At 40.6% G+C, this 15,471-nt stretch overlaps 1 protein-coding gene across 2 annotated transcripts; it reads left to right on the top strand.

Annotated features, from left to right (window-relative positions):
* The first annotated feature begins 1,614 nt into the window (after positions 1-1,614).
* Positions 1,615-12,920, top strand: KLF6 (Kruppel like factor 6). 2 transcript variants are annotated; one of them, XM_029588555.1, is made up of 4 exons: positions 1,615-2,416; positions 4,820-5,393; positions 7,501-7,624; positions 9,935-12,920. In XM_029588555.1, exons 1-4 carry the CDS (start codon positions 2,315-2,317, stop codon positions 9,984-9,986), a joined length of 852 nt encoding a protein of 283 aa, XP_029444415.1. In that variant the 5' UTR covers positions 1,615-2,314; the 3' UTR covers positions 9,987-12,920. The 2 variants fall into 2 exon arrangements, with proteins under 2 accessions (XP_029444415.1, XP_029444416.1); XM_029588556.1 differs by lacking the exon at positions 1,615-2,416 and adding an exon at positions 4,210-4,321.
* The last annotated feature ends 2,551 nt before the right edge of the window (positions 12,921-15,471 follow it).

Raw genomic sequence — 15,471 nt, 5'->3', positions numbered from 1 at the left:
ATTTACTGAATCAGTATTGAAAAAGTAGCTTTTGGAAGAAGAAACTGTGTGCCGAGTTTCAGCACAGTTTTAACGCTCAGTTTTCTGCATCGGCCCATTACGTTGCAAATACTCTGGCCAGGGACGTACCTACAGTACCTGACTGTAATCTGCTTCAAAGTGCCTGAAAGGCAGAATAAATCAAATAAACAAGCATACTTTTCCTTTGAAGTGTGCATAGCTTTAGGTAATTTCAAGGTGGGCAATTCTGCAAAAGATGATTTACCCACACAAATCCTCCCTCTGCCCAATTATTTTCTTTCACAAGATTGTTCTAGGAGAGGTAGTGATGGGGGTCATCATTGTTGAGTTTACTAAAATATAAGGATGGAGGGAGTAGAGTAGCCTGAATCCAAAAAGTAACAGGAGAGGAAGGGGATTCACCTATGTGCTTAACCCCCTTTTATAAACAGATGGAATCTAGAAAGTATGATATATTTTGACTGCAACAATCTGTCACATTTTCTCTTAGCAGAGCAGGAGAGTTAGTTTGGTAGGGACACTACAAATAGCATTTATTTCAACTATGATTTCATTATAGGGTGAAACACCTTTTCCTGAAGTAGTTATATGCTTCACAGGCTACAACACGTGTATAAAAAGTTCTATAAATTAATACACATCTTTCCACTGGCATACATTCTCCTGTGAATGGGCTTTAAGGCTAATTAAGAAAAGCACAGAAAATGAATTGCTGTGTACCATAATATATTTAGCAAAATATTAGCTACTAAAAGTTTTCCCAAGTAAAATTAAGACAGTGCTGTATTTACACATCAAAGAACTTTGTGTTTTAGTTCCACAAAACCTCCAGAAAGCATAATAAGCCCTACTGCTTAATTAGGGCCAGATGATGTATTTCCTTAAAATATTCTAGTTTCTAGTGAACATGTTAGAGACTACAAGAAACATCTCACATTCTCACCTCCTCATAAATATAGTCACTTATGTAAACCCTGAACATTTAAATAATTGGAAAATGCTAAATATAAAAAAAAATCTCCAGCCGTAGGCAGCTGTAAATCTATTTTAAAAAGGTCTCTGCAAAATGCTACAACACACACCAAGTTATGTCATTTTTAATTTAAGGAACATGGTTATGAGAACATAACTAGTAAGAAGAAAGTATCTAGTTATCTGATTTTTTTTGGTTTAAATCCTAGCCTCCATTTAAGTGATCACTTCCCCTGCAGCAGAGCTAACTGCGCGTAGATCTCGCTGGACAAACAACAAGATGCAGAAGTTAACTTTTTTTATCCCGCGGTAGAGAGGCAGTGTTGCTTTGCTTGGCAGGGTGGCTAGCGATCTTCCCCCTCCCCTCCGATGACAGCGGTTTTCTCCGCCTTCTACCTTCTCCTTCCTCCGAACCTTTCACTGGGGCGGGGGGGAGAAGCTGCAGTCCTAACCTCGCCATGTACGAGACTGCCACTACTGTTTCAGAAGTACACGCGCATCACGTCCATTTGCACCCCTCAACTGTAGGAACCTTTCATCCAAAGCGCAATTTAACACCCCACCCCCACACTCGCCTCCAAACCACCACTACAATAACGCCAGAGCGCGGAGTTGGGAAGAGCTGACGGCGCGTGAGCGTCTCCGCGCTCCCAACCTCCTCCACCGCCGGTACTGCACGGACAGAACGTTCCCAGGAGTCTCGCTCCTTCAAGCACGCGCCCACCCTGCCCGACCGTTCCTCGGCTCAGAGGCGCCCATAGCGGCCACGGAAGAAAACTAAACTACAAGACTTAAGTCTCGCCATTCTCGGCCGCTTCAGCTTTATATACCCTGCTAAAAATAGCTGCCCAGTACCTGCCAATCGGAGGGGACCGAATTTCGAATCTGGCCAATAAGTGAAGCCGTTACGAAGGAGTTTCGTCACACCAGCAGTACTGTGGAAGTATCGAGCGCGACGATTGGTCGGGGCTGACATCATAGGCGCACGAAATCAAAAGAGAAAGAGCTATTGGTCCGTGCTCTGAGCCGGCGTAGAAAGATCACGTGGGCGAGGCTTGCTAGGAACATTTTGAATATGAAGTTTTCACTTTGCAGAGGTTAACACTTGCAGTCAGCTCAGTGTTTGCAAATATTGTAAGCGCTGAACGAGTTCTCTGGTTTAAGAGGAGTTGGTTTTCTGATTTAATTGCTGTGCAATTAAGCCTGCTTGAACCCTTACGTCTTGGACTTCATTCGCTAAGGATTTTTTTCCTTTTATGACATATACGCAAATATATATATATACATATATATTTTTGTAACCATTTAATTTAACTAGATCATGGATGTTCTACCAATGTGCAGCATCTTCCAAGAGCTTCAGATTGTTCATGACACTGGTTACTTCTCCGCTTTGCCATCCCTTGAAGAATACTGGCAACAGGTAAATAACATTTTTTTTTTCATAAAACGCTCTTAGGAATAAACATGCTTGGCAGGGCAGATAGTTAGGATTTACGATTTGTCTGCTGTTTTGCTTCTGAAGAGCGTGGTTCTTTTATTATTATTATTTTGCTTTTCCCAGTGCAAGGGGTTTGACAGCTCAGAAACCTGCGGCCGGGTGTTTACGGGCAAGCTTTATGATATTTTTTTCCCAGCAGCCAGGATGACAGTAAAATGTAACCCCATCATTCCTGAGCTTTGGTTTCACTAGTTACTGTACAGTCGGCTATTGGCAAAGTTTATCCTTGTACCAGGTCCAAACTACACAGCTGGATCTTGTCATCTAAGCAAGCCACTGTCAAGAGGGTTTCCACACACCCCCCCCCCCCCTCCATCCTTTCTGACAGTGAAAAGTCTGCTCGCTCTTTTAATGATCTGTTGGATTTGCAATAAGAATTCCAGTATACATGATTCGGCCAGAGGCTTCGATGACTTTCAGACTGTTTTGCAACCGTTTGCTCTCTGCTAGTCATATGACAGTCATTGTGTTTTCCCAATTGCTTAATTCTCCTTAGGAAGGAGGAATTTTCCTTGGCGTCGTCAGGGTTCCAAGAAAATTAGATTTTACAGGGAATGATAGGCTTACTATCACTGAAACTGGCTTTGCTATTGTCTTCTTTTATTGCAGGGGGAGTGAAGTTTTGGTTTCTCCTTCCCACTCTGATGTTTACTTTTCACAAACCAAATTACAAGCTCAAATGTCTGCTCGTTTGTTGAAAAGACAGAAACGTTTAAAGCGCGTTGAAATGCAAAGTGTTAGAACCATCTCATGTCTACTTAATTGTATGCATTTTTTTTCCTTCCTTCGAAGAGACAACTCCATAGTACGTGATTGAAATTGATCTAAGTAGTTTCCTTCAGGCATTCGGGATTTGGGCAAAGAGCCAGATTTTATCTCCCAGTAGCCTTTAAAGGCATTTAAACTCACAGATCTTCATTCTGGTCTCCCTACTAATCTACATAATGGAGAATTTAAATTAGATAGATTATTAAATTTTAACAAGATAACAATAAATGTCCTTTCCAATTTCCTGGTGGATCAATACAGCCTTGTGCTCTCTCTTATCAATACGTTTTATGTGAACCGCAAACCAGTTGTCTAATTATGAGAAAAAGTACAAAATATTGATTCTTTTTTGGCTTTCTTACTTTGCATTATCTGCAGTCTGCTGGCTGGATGGGACACATCACAGTCAAAATGCCATGAACGAAACTCTCCCAGGGCAGACAGCTAGAAAAATATGTGTGGTATTTTGATAGGCTTTGCCTGCAAGCTAATGTGCAGTCTTGCTAAAATAAGACCTGGCATAAGCAGGCTCTGGAATGAATATTTAGTAGGCAACACTGAATATTCGCATAAAACAGTGTGATGTTGGGAAATAATCAGAACAGAATTTCCAAATAGCCAAACATGCATGTGATGCCAGATTCTCTGTGGCTAAAAAGCTTGAAATGTGGAAGATGTTGAGAAATGCAGTTCCAGCTACTTTAGGGGAAAGAAGGGCATGTATATAACAGATTGCATGTATATAACAGAGTGCTAGCTTGGCTGTTGGTCAAAATTTAAAAGGAAGTCTCTTTTGGCATTGCGTGAAAGAAATAGAGTGATGACTCATACAGTTGCACTGTTGGCCAGTAAATAAAGTTCCTTGTTCATTGTGGAGTCCCAGCAGGACCTTGGGGTAATTTCCCCTTTTACATTCTTCACAATAACCCATCACTATTCTGGAACTTTGGCGTGTAATTAAAGTTCCTTATACTTCTTTAGTCTAATCACTGCAACAGCAGCTTAAGATATGCGTGTTACATGCCAGTGCACTTGGAAATGACATTCTTTGAAAGTCTAGTAAGTTACTTTTTTGTACACAGGAAATGGGCTGGTTATCAGCAGTTCCATTGATGGCTTTGAGTACAGGTTGTCAGCTACTTGCCGCCTACTAAAATGTGGCTTTGTGCTGCTACTGAAGTGACAGTGTTTCTTGGTTTGACAATCAGACTGCACTGCATGTAGTGTTCACTTTAATATGCATGTGTTTTCCAGACAGACAGTTCATTAGCAAACCCTATTAACATGCAAGGGGTTGATGAAAGTTAACCTGCTCAGATCTTTTTTTATTGATGGTGTAGATCAATCTTGTGGGTATGGCTAGCAGTTGCTTGTTAGAATCAGTTTAGTATGGTAGGAAAATGCAAGCTTGTCTTACACCTGTGTTATAAACCCTGCTCTTCTTGCAGCAAGCAGTTATATGGTGAATAAACAGACATGATGCCACTTCCATTTTCTCTTACTGCTTCATTTTTAAAATTGCAAAAATCTGTAATACTTTTGTTTGGTTGTCTTTAGACTTGCCTGGAGTTGGAACGATACCTCCAAAGCGAACCCTGTTACGTGTCAGCATCTGAATTTAAATTTGACAGAGAAGAGGATATCTGGACCAAAATTATTTTGGCTTGTGAGAAAAAGGAGGAATTGGATGCAAGAATTGCATTTATTCCAAAGGAGGACAATCTCAGCAACCAGAATTTAGAGACCAACAGCTTGAATTCTGATGTAAGCAGTGAGTCTTCGGATAGCTCTGAAGAACTTTCACCTACAATTAAGTTTACCTCAGAACCAATAAGTGATGTTTTGCCCAGTTCAGGAAATTTAAGTTCATCAGTCACTTCTACTCCGCCATCATCCCCAGAGCTGAGCAAGGAGCCTTCCCCTCCTCCTCTATGGAATGGTATGCCCAGCGAATTGCATTCGGGGAAAATTCGTACTGGTTCTGTTGGAAAGACTGTGGAAAAAGGTAGCCCAGCCAGCGGGGAGGCGTCACCTGATGGCAGGAGACGTATCCACAGGTGTGATTTCAATGGCTGTAGGAAAGTTTACACCAAAAGTTCACACCTGAAAGCACATCAACGCACTCATACAGGTATGCTGCTTCTTTTTCCCATTGCCTCCTCCCCCCCCAGATAATCCTGCAACTTCCCAGCAGGGAAACCCCTGATGATATTGTTGTCATAACATTATGCAACCACTGGGTAAGGTCCCAGAGCTTGCAGATAATGTAATCATGCCACAGGCTAACCAGCCTGTGAAAGCATCATTTCCGCATTCTTGTTATCATGAAGTCGAAGCCTTTGGGTGAAAAGACAGTTCAGCAAAGACTGTTCATTTGTCATGGGTGAATGGTTATCTTTGCCAATTAGCAGAATGTCCTTAATTCCCTTGGAGCTACTTAATTAAAGAAGAAAAAGATTGACTGTGGGAGTAAATTGACCAATTTTTTTTTTCCCCATTGAAATTAATTTCTAAGCAAAGAACTCTCTGTTCTGCTACATTTAAGGACCATTTTGCAAAAGTAATTTAATACTGCTGGCAGCATGACCCTTCAAATTCTTTTTATCACTTTTGCAAATTAATATTCTAGTTCAAAATTCTGTATAATTTGATGGTATAAGATTTTAGTGTATTATTAAAGTCGATCAATTAAATTGGTCTCCATTTTAAAATGGTTGAATGTAAAGAAGCTCTTGTGCAGAACTTTCTTGAACAAACCCTTCTGCAGGTATTCTATATTTAGAAAAATATGCTTTGGTAAAGCAGCAAGATATACGGTGGATTCAAAATAATCCTTTCAAAGTCTTTTTTTTTTTTCTTTATCGTATTGCTTGCAGTGGATTTTTTTTGATCTTTTTTTTTTTTTGGCTTTTTTTAACATGTGGACTTTTTTATTTTTTTAACTTTAACAGTAACCCTTGCTTTTTGAAAATCTCCATCCCTGAGTCCACCTTCCAGCTATCCTTGCTGTATGCATGCCCTGGTTTATTTATATTTGCAGAAGGGGGTGGGGGGGAGTGGCTAAGCAGGAGGAGCTTTCAGAAGTTCTAATCAAGCTCATGGGAATGAAACAGGAAGCAGAAAGATGAAGGGGGATCTTAATGATCTTGCTTGTTTAAACTGGCTAATTGCTTTATCTGAATAAAAAAAAGCTAGATCTGTTGTGTTTACATTTAAGGAAAAATCTGCAAATTATTTTGAATTAAAATATATATTTTAGATCCACAATAGAATGAATTAAATGCACATTTTTGATGCACTAATAATGAATAGTAATAAAAATATCGATATTAGCATGAAGGCAGAATATGTCTTAGACCCCAGTTCAGTCTAAAATCAGATTGCAGTTATCCTCATGTCCTTCAGGTTACAGTTCCCCTTTATTGCATTGCTGGCCCTTAGACTGGAAAGATTAACCCCTTCTACAAGGTGGAAGTAAGTAAGGCAGAAGAAGCCAGTCTGCAGCCTGTGTGTTTCTACATGGGTAGCAAGTGCCAGGGTGCTTCTTGTTTATTAATCACTGTTTGGCTTATTAGTCACATCTCCAGGACATGCACAGCCCTTAAACGTGTCCCTGAAAGAATTAATCTCCAAATCTGCTGCACTTAAAGAAGGAGGACTTGCATTGTTCAGCCACCCCACGTTAGCTGAATGGTGGGAAATCATCTAACCTAAATGTTACGATAGGGGGAAAAAAAAGGGCAGTTTTCCAAGAAATCTGTTGGTGGAAAATGCTCTTCTTAACTATTATCAATGACAGAGCTCTCTGGACATGTACGATGAGCTGAGGCAAATTGGTGTAAACACACACATTTTTTCTTGTACATAAACAAACCCCTGACTGGATGATATCATTCTGCCCTCATTATAAATGCCATTAGCATCTTCACGACAGTGTGCTGTGTTACAATTCAGATCAGAATTTTGTTGAACAGTTACTGAGGGTAGGCGGCATATTTTGAATATAAATCCTACTGATTTATCAATGTATACTTTTATCATCAAGTTAATCATTGTCTATGCTAACTCTGATACCAACAGGCCCTATGCTCCTCCCTGGTGACATATTTAGTTTTCAATATCTGTTGGTTTGCAGATCTACTTGCTCTCCAATCATCTCGCTGTGCTTTAGGAATAAGACCCGTCATTGAGGCTATGACTGTCCATGGTTAACCCCCATCCATTGTTCACTGTTGCAGGAGAAAAGCCTTACAGATGTTCATGGGAAGGGTGCGAGTGGCGTTTTGCAAGGAGTGACGAGTTGACCAGGCACTTCAGAAAGCACACTGGTGCCAAGCCTTTTAAGTGCACTCACTGTGACAGGTATGTGAAGGACGCCTTGATTTATTAACCGGTGGGATTCATGAGGCAAATTGGGGAACCGCAAAATATTTGGGTTTTGAGCTGTTTTTTTCATTCAGCGTGAATGACAAGCCTGCTACAATAAAAGCTATAAGGTCCATTTTAAAAGTTCAGCGCGTGCGTCCATGTGCTTGCGATTCCTGGCGTGCACAAATAAATGCAATCGTTTTGTAACATGCGTGTGTCGGCGCGCGCATGTCATAAAATGTGATAATGGCGCGCACATGCGTGCCACTTTTAACATCCCGCGCACGCATGTGCTGGTGGCCCGCGAATCGCGCACGCAATGTGGGAGAAACTTCAAAAGTGCGCGCAGCGACACGATTGGGTCTATTCCCAGTTCCTTCCCAGTTTGCTCCAATTAAGGAGTGGACTGGGAGGGAACTTTACCCTAACCCTATCCTTTTTATTTTTTTTTATTTATTTAACACTTTTATATACCGGCATTCGTAGGACACATCATGTCGGTTCACAATTAACTGAGAAAGGAAATTACAATGAACGAGGATAGAGAGAGTCAACGATATTACAATGAACTAGGAACAAGGATAGAGAGAGTCAACGATATTACAATGAGCGAGGAACAAAGGAAAGAGAGAGTCAACGAGCAGGGATACAACTTTATAAAACAAACTGGATAATGATTATCCATGTTAAGTTTAGGTATGCATCAGGATGTTAAGGATGCATGTGCACTTAAGAGCTTAACATATGAACTTATTTACAATATTAAATGCAGGGGCAGGGAGAGGGGGAAGGGGGGTCGAGGAGGGGAAAGGAGAGGAGGGGGTAGGGGTATAAGAGAACGTTAAGGCAATGGTACTTTCAAGGAAAGGCTATTTGGAGGAAGAGAGGGGTGGGGTAGGGGAGAGGCAGCGGGGTGCTGGGAAGGGTGGGGGGAGGGAGCTAAAGTGGTAGGGGAGAAGGGGGGGCTGGGAAGGTAAGGGAGCAGGGGGAGTTAGGATGGTGGGGGGGAGGTTGAGGAGAGGGTGTGTAGGCTGAGCGGGAGCTGAGTAAGTTCGAGGCATGACAATGGCTAGGATTCCTCCCTCTTCCCCCTCTCCTCCCTGACCCCTAAATCTACCCAAGCTTTCCCCATTTTTTTTTTTTTTTAGTTTTAATATTTACTGCTTCTCCTAAGCAGAAGTATCTTCCTTGTGACAGCTGGTCCCCGGCACGCTCCTCTCTGGGACAGAGCCTAATGGCCGCTGTCCCAGCTGATCCCCCGCCCCCCCCTGGTCCTCCCCTTTTTGTTGGCCCCTCACTTTTGCGCAAAAGGGTGGTTAGGCACGTGGCCGGGCCCATTCTAAAATGCGCGCATCACATGCAAGGCCCGGCCGCATGCAAAACCCCCGTGTTTTTTTTTTTAAACACACAGGCCTTTTAAAATTGGGCTTTATGCTAATTGTGACCTGGTCTTTAAAGTGTAATTAAGGCAGAGACAAGATGTCACTCTCATTTGCATATTCAAGTGATAGTTATTCTTGTCCTCTAAGCTATTTGTTGAATCTGGATAGAAGAAGTCTACGTATACAATGCAGGTTGTTTGCAAGCCATAAAGTGGAGGGGCCATTCTAGTCAGGCCTATGATGCTAATCACCTCAAACTTTTCTTTTCTTGACTTTTTTTTTGTTTGTTTGTTTATTTTGCACTTAGTAGTTTAGGGCCTCATTTTCTAAAGTATCGCAGGCCTGCGATACTTTAGAAGATGAGGGGCGGGGGGGCCGAAACGGGGGGAGGGCCTGCGCTAGCCGGCAGCGATCACACCGTCGCGGTGCGATTGCTGCCGGTTTCGCACCCAATAGCGCCACCATCGGAGGTGTAGCTATTGGGAGCGAAAGCTGCTGCGAAAAGGCACTTACCTTTTCGCTGTCCGCGGCGTCGGCGCAGAGTCGGCCCCGGTGACGCCCCGACTCCTCCTCTTCCGGCCCCGGTGACGCCCCGACTCCTCCTCTTCCGGGGCCGACTCTGCCCCGACTCCTCCTCTTCCGGGGCCGACTCCGCCCCGACTCCACCCCCATCCTGGTATCGCACGCGAGAAGGGATTTTTCGCGTGCGAAAGGTCCCTTATCGCGTGCGAGCGGCGTGGAAAATGAGGCCCTTAGTGGATTAAATCGAGATTTGCAGCAGCTTAGGTTCAATTTAAATCAAAATTTTACATGCCTGCCTTCATTGAGAGGGAACTTGGTCATTTATGTGACTTTTATTGAGTGCATTTGAGGTAGCAGTGAACATAAGGAAATTAAAGCAACGGCTTGCTTGTTTTGGCAGGTGTTTTTCCAGGTCCGACCACCTGGCCCTTCACATGAAGAGACACCTCTGAATGGGTCAAGAGGTGAATCCAGTGGGCTTAAGCAGCTTCAAGGTTGAACTGCCTTGTGAGGAGGGATGCGTGTTCCAGCCAAAGCATGCCATTTTGCACCCCACCCAGTTGCCTTCAGGTCCTTTCTTCTTCGAAGGTCTTCTGAGGGCTAGTAAATCATGTACGAAGCGGCATAGCAACCGTGGTGTGCGTGGTTTGGGATCTCCTGGACTCGTGCACTACTGGTACCTGATCTTCTGAGCGGCTCCCAAGCCTCTGCCGTGAGCATGTGCACTGAGAATGTTAATGATTGGGTGACTGTATGATGTTCATGAGGATTTATTGATGACTGTGTGTTGAGGAGCAAATTTTTTTTTTCTTGTGGTTGAGTTTAACTGTAAGAGGAAAAAAAAAAAAGTGGTCTGAGTGTTTGTATGCAAGGACATACCTAGAGATGGGACAACCACCAATCATTTCCAGTGGGGTCTGCAACTTAACAAAAGGAACTGTTAAATTAAAAAAATAAAAATAAAAAAGCAAAGATTGGGACCCCCAAAGTGGAGATGGCCCCCTTTCCTGTGTGAGAGGAGCTTTTGGTGTCTGGTGCAGCTATTAAACGTGCAATGTGTCAAGTAGCTTGTTTTACATGCTACAGAGCTCATTTGTAATCCATTGTATAAGCTGTGTATTTACAAATATAACACAACTATAACTTTTCATTATAATAGAAAGATATTGCATGGTTCTGGGGAACTATACGCTTTTCCATTCTTTAATCAGGACTGCAATTTTGATTCCAGCTAAGAGCAGCTAAGATACAATTGGTCTATAATGTTACATTATTATGTATGAAACCTGAATAATTTTCTGTTGGGTGGATAAAACCACTATAGCTTAAACTGATTTTTCTCATGCAGCTAATTTTCTCTTATTTATGCCTTGAGGACTAATTTCTGATTTTCTAGCTGTTAATGCACTGTTGACCTTAATAATGGTGCCTTATGCAAGTGACCTTCTCATGTAGGAGGTCTATTACAGGGGTATGGGTGATGCATGCTTTATTAAGGCTCTTTTGTCACCTGGAAGTGTACTCTGTCCAATATGCATCCTGCAATGCAATTCAAGTCCTCTACTGAAAGACAAATATGCACCAGAAACACATTTTCTAAAAAAAAAGTCAGTATTTAACAGTTTATTGCTTCGTGTTGACTCAGTGTTACAGTGTAATGCATATTTCAGTATGTGAATACCTGACTCTGTCTGTCATCTTGTGAATTTGTGCATTGACCTTCCTAATGAGAATTGAAACTCCCCCCCCCTACCCCCAACATGCATATACACGTGTGCACACACACACACACACACACCTGTTACACTTAATGTATAGCGTTTCAGAGGTACAGAGGTTATAGAATAATGTATTTTCAGCAAAGTGAATGCCCCACAGTTCTTTGTTTAAATTTCATCGCCTATTAGTTGGTCATTTATTAAATAAGCAGCAAATACTTTGTGTATGGGTATCACCTATGCATACACACACACAAATGCATTTAGACCTGTAGATTACATGCATACGCTCACTGCACTCTTTCCATACCACCACCCTTATGAGCCCTGCTTTCTGAGAATTATAAAGAGGTGGTAACAAGATAGGATAGTTGTTGTTATAGAGATTTTGTTTTGGTTTGTTGCATTTGAGAGCCACTGTATAGTAGTGTTTGATCAGAGTATTTTAAGAATTTAAAAAAAGGTGGAATTTATTTTTTTTAATTCTCTTTGTAATTTTGTTTATAATATATATTTTATTTAAAAGAAAAGTTGTTTGTTTTTTTGTTTTTTTTTTCAATATTATACGGGAGGCAATATTTGCAAAAGCTACAGTTAAATGTCATTTGTGAATCTGCTTGATGTCTGACATACTGTTCTTCTTCTATTGGCTCAGCTGGCATTGAGACGCTCCTGAACTGCTGTGCTTTGCCATTTATTGTCACGTCAAAACAGATTATCAAAGGTAATAAAAAAAAAAATAAAAAAGACATGGGCAAAGTACCAGGACACTAAAAATCATTTTTACTTGTAGGGGTTAAATACTCTAAACTGTTCAGGTCCTGAGCAATAGTAGAAGATCCAGGTGAGCTTAACCCCCTGTTCACTGCAAGCCAAAAGGGTTGTGGCTGAAAGACCTTTCCATGCTTATTTCTCAAAATGCGAGTTCTTGCTGCTGCCAACAAAGCTCCCATTGAGAATCCTGGTTTGAGCTTAGAAATGGGTAATTTAAAAAAAAAAAAAAAAAAAACTGCACCAGCAACTGCAAAGAAAAATAATTGTCACAGACTGATGATTTGAGCCTATGAGAAACAATGCAGCAAAACGAAACTGATGGTTTGCAACCTCTTGGCCCTTATGGACAACGTGGTATTTGTTTTGGTTTTTAAATCATGTCAAGCAGCTCTTTTACAGATGTCCTTATTATAGAATTACTGGGCAATTAAGCCTTACTTGTCTTTTAAACTTAGTTCAGTTGAAGGTAGCTTAAAAAAAAAATTTTGCACAAGCATATTGAGAGAAATCAATCATGCAAGCATATTTGGATTTAAAAAGACAAGCTCTTTTTTTTTTTTTTTACTTCAAAAACTTGAAACTATGCAGTTGCTACAGAAAACCTGGAGAACTGAGTTTCTGTTTCAAAACTTTTTGTTTGCCTTGTTCCTGCCTTAGCCATAATAGTACTAAGAAGGTAAACTTGCAAACACTTGTGCTGGCTTGTTCCACTTGTGAAATACCATTGGATGGGGTGAGGCTTGTACCTTATGTGTCCTAATGCCTGTAATTTTCTTAATAAGCAAGTACACTCCATTCAGGTGATAACTGAGCCTCAATTGAGCCGATAGAAAAAAAAAAAAAAACATTTGCTTGAAATTGAAAAAAAAAAATAAAAAGTTTCTATTAGTGAAATTTTCTTCTTTTTTTTGAAGCACCCTAAAGAATCTTTGTAAGATTTTTGTAAGATTTTGTTTTACAAGATTTTATTTGAAATTGTTTTTGCAAGATTGTTATATTTCTGTATGAATGTATTTTTTATTGGAATAACATAAAAAAAATTCTTATCAGCATTTTTGTGTTCAGCTCTTCATTAGCCTCCTTGTGTTTCTTGTCGATTCTGCAGATTTCAACTGCAACATCACACTCCACTTTGACAGTGGGAGTAGGGGGATGAGTGGAATTGGATTTAACCAACATGGGCTTTTATGGGCTGGGTAACTGATATGCAGACATACGGGGAAAAAGCACAGGACTGCTTCTATTGCCAATCCCCTAAGCAAAGCACGTAGAGCACCACTGTCTGAATTTTCAAGAAGGCTCAACACCCAGTAAAACTGTTGCTAGCAGTACATTTTTAATGGGTTATCATAAGGCTTGGGGGGATTACCGCACAGAGGCTACTCTTAAGAGAAACACGGGGTATCCTGCACGGCAGATACACCATAAAAAGCTTGCTGGGTAGACCATTTGGTCCTTTTCTGCGGTCAGTACCATGTTATGTTACTATGTTGGCAACCTTGGTTTCCTACAATATGGTTAATGAGATTATCATGAAAAAACAGCTCCAAAATTTATTATATTTTTGGTAAATATTCAGAAGGCAGTAAATGTGCAAACATTTCCTGCTATCTCCGTCATAGTTATAGCATTCTCACAGAGATAAACATTTAATCGTTAATCACTAAAAAAAAAAAAAAAGCAAAACAGAAAATGCATATTACAAATTCACAACTTGTTTACGGTTCGACAAAATCAATTCGTGTGTTGGAAGTGACTGCCCTTATCTCCGTACTCCTGTGAATTCTTTTAATGTCCTTTTCTGTTTTGGCAGGCTGGTGGCTACTGCCTCTCCCTGGGGACAGTCGAGAGTTTTCTCTTTTGTAATTTAAATGTTGAACATTTTTCAGACTGTCTTGACACTGATCTTTTACTTTAAAAAAAAAAAAATTGAATTGTGCAGTATTTTTTGTGGTCAGTAATTAGAGCAAAAGCATATTGTCTCTGTGGGAATGCTATAGTGCAATATGGTAGAGAGCACTAACTATGAGATTATTTTTTCACTGCCTTGTGCATATTAACTTATCAAGTGAGATGAACTGTTATTATTATTATTTTTTTTTTATTTTCATCTCTGTGCTATTCCTGGTAACATTATCTTGAGTTCATTCTGGATTTGCTCTCTGTTGTATTCTCGGTACATGGGTTAAAGCTAAAAATAAAATGAATGTCTATGTTGCAGAAAGTTTAAAAATAGTAATAATAATAAAAAAGATAAACTTTGTAATTTTGACAGGCTAGAGGACAGCCTCTCCATGGATGCAGGAAACAGGCCCCAGTCATTCTGGCAGAAGTTCTGAATGGCATTTATTTGCACAAAAAGATGACCAGCTGGTGTGCCCTACATCCAGCCTGCAGTTTTAATATCTAAAGTGCTAGCTGCTGCTTATGATATTTAGAAGGGATGCACCATTTTCGGTGCATTGGCATTACAGGGATACTTCTTGAAACTGCATTAGATGGTGAGCACGAACCTCACCGAAGTGGTCGAAAGTTTAACTTGCCCTCATTCACATTTTGATCTTTGGATGCCAAATATCATGAGGTACTCAGGTTTTGCTGGATAATAACTATAAAAAGAGAGAGTCACACCATATTAAGCCAAGAAAAGATTTGTCATGACCTGTAAAAAGCAAATATTGGGTATACTTAGGAGATACTACTCTAGATGCTCTATTAGAACTTGTCTGCTTATAACAATGCATACAAACATGTATTCACTCTCAGGGTCATTCATCAAAATGTGTTATGGCGTTAACGCCATAACACATGTGATAATATGATTATCGCATGGCGTGAATGCAAATTTTTTAGCGTTAAGCTGTGCAATATACCTGAAACAGCCACAGTGGGGTGGAGGGAGTGAGAGAGAGAGAGAGACTGACTATAAGGCCTTCTAGTATTCAACTATTTATATGCCTATAGGAGGGCCAGCTGGGAGGTGAGGTTAGGTGTTTGTGGTTTAGGGACCATTTTCCACGCAGAGTGAGACGTACGAACTGCACGGTATACCTCGGTGAAGACTTTACATCATTTGGAGTGAGGAAAGTCTCACAAAGATAAGATTTCTACTATGTTATCTCGCCCTAGCTTGATAGTACCCTGTTATAGTAAAACTGGCCCCTAAACCACCAGCACCTCACCTTGAGCTATTAGCTGGCCCTCCTATTTATTTATTTATTATTTATTTCTTTTATATACCGACATTCAATCGAGATATCACATCGGTTTCCAGATAACCAAGGGAATAGGGCGTAGTCCGCCCTATTTTACAAAAAACAAGTATAACATATTATAACAGTGGTACATGGAACAAAAGGTTATAGGATATAACAAAAGGTTATAGAAAATAACATATGTACATGAATGTGTTGTTGATAAAATAAAATTGGGATGAGGGACTTGT

The sequence above is a fragment of the Rhinatrema bivittatum genome, chromosome 2, assembly GCF_901001135.1.
Source record: "Rhinatrema bivittatum chromosome 2, aRhiBiv1.1, whole genome shotgun sequence".
In the NCBI taxonomy this organism is placed as follows: Eukaryota; Metazoa; Chordata; class Amphibia; order Gymnophiona; family Rhinatrematidae; genus Rhinatrema; species Rhinatrema bivittatum.
This window is presented reverse-complemented; position numbering and strand designations above follow the sequence as displayed.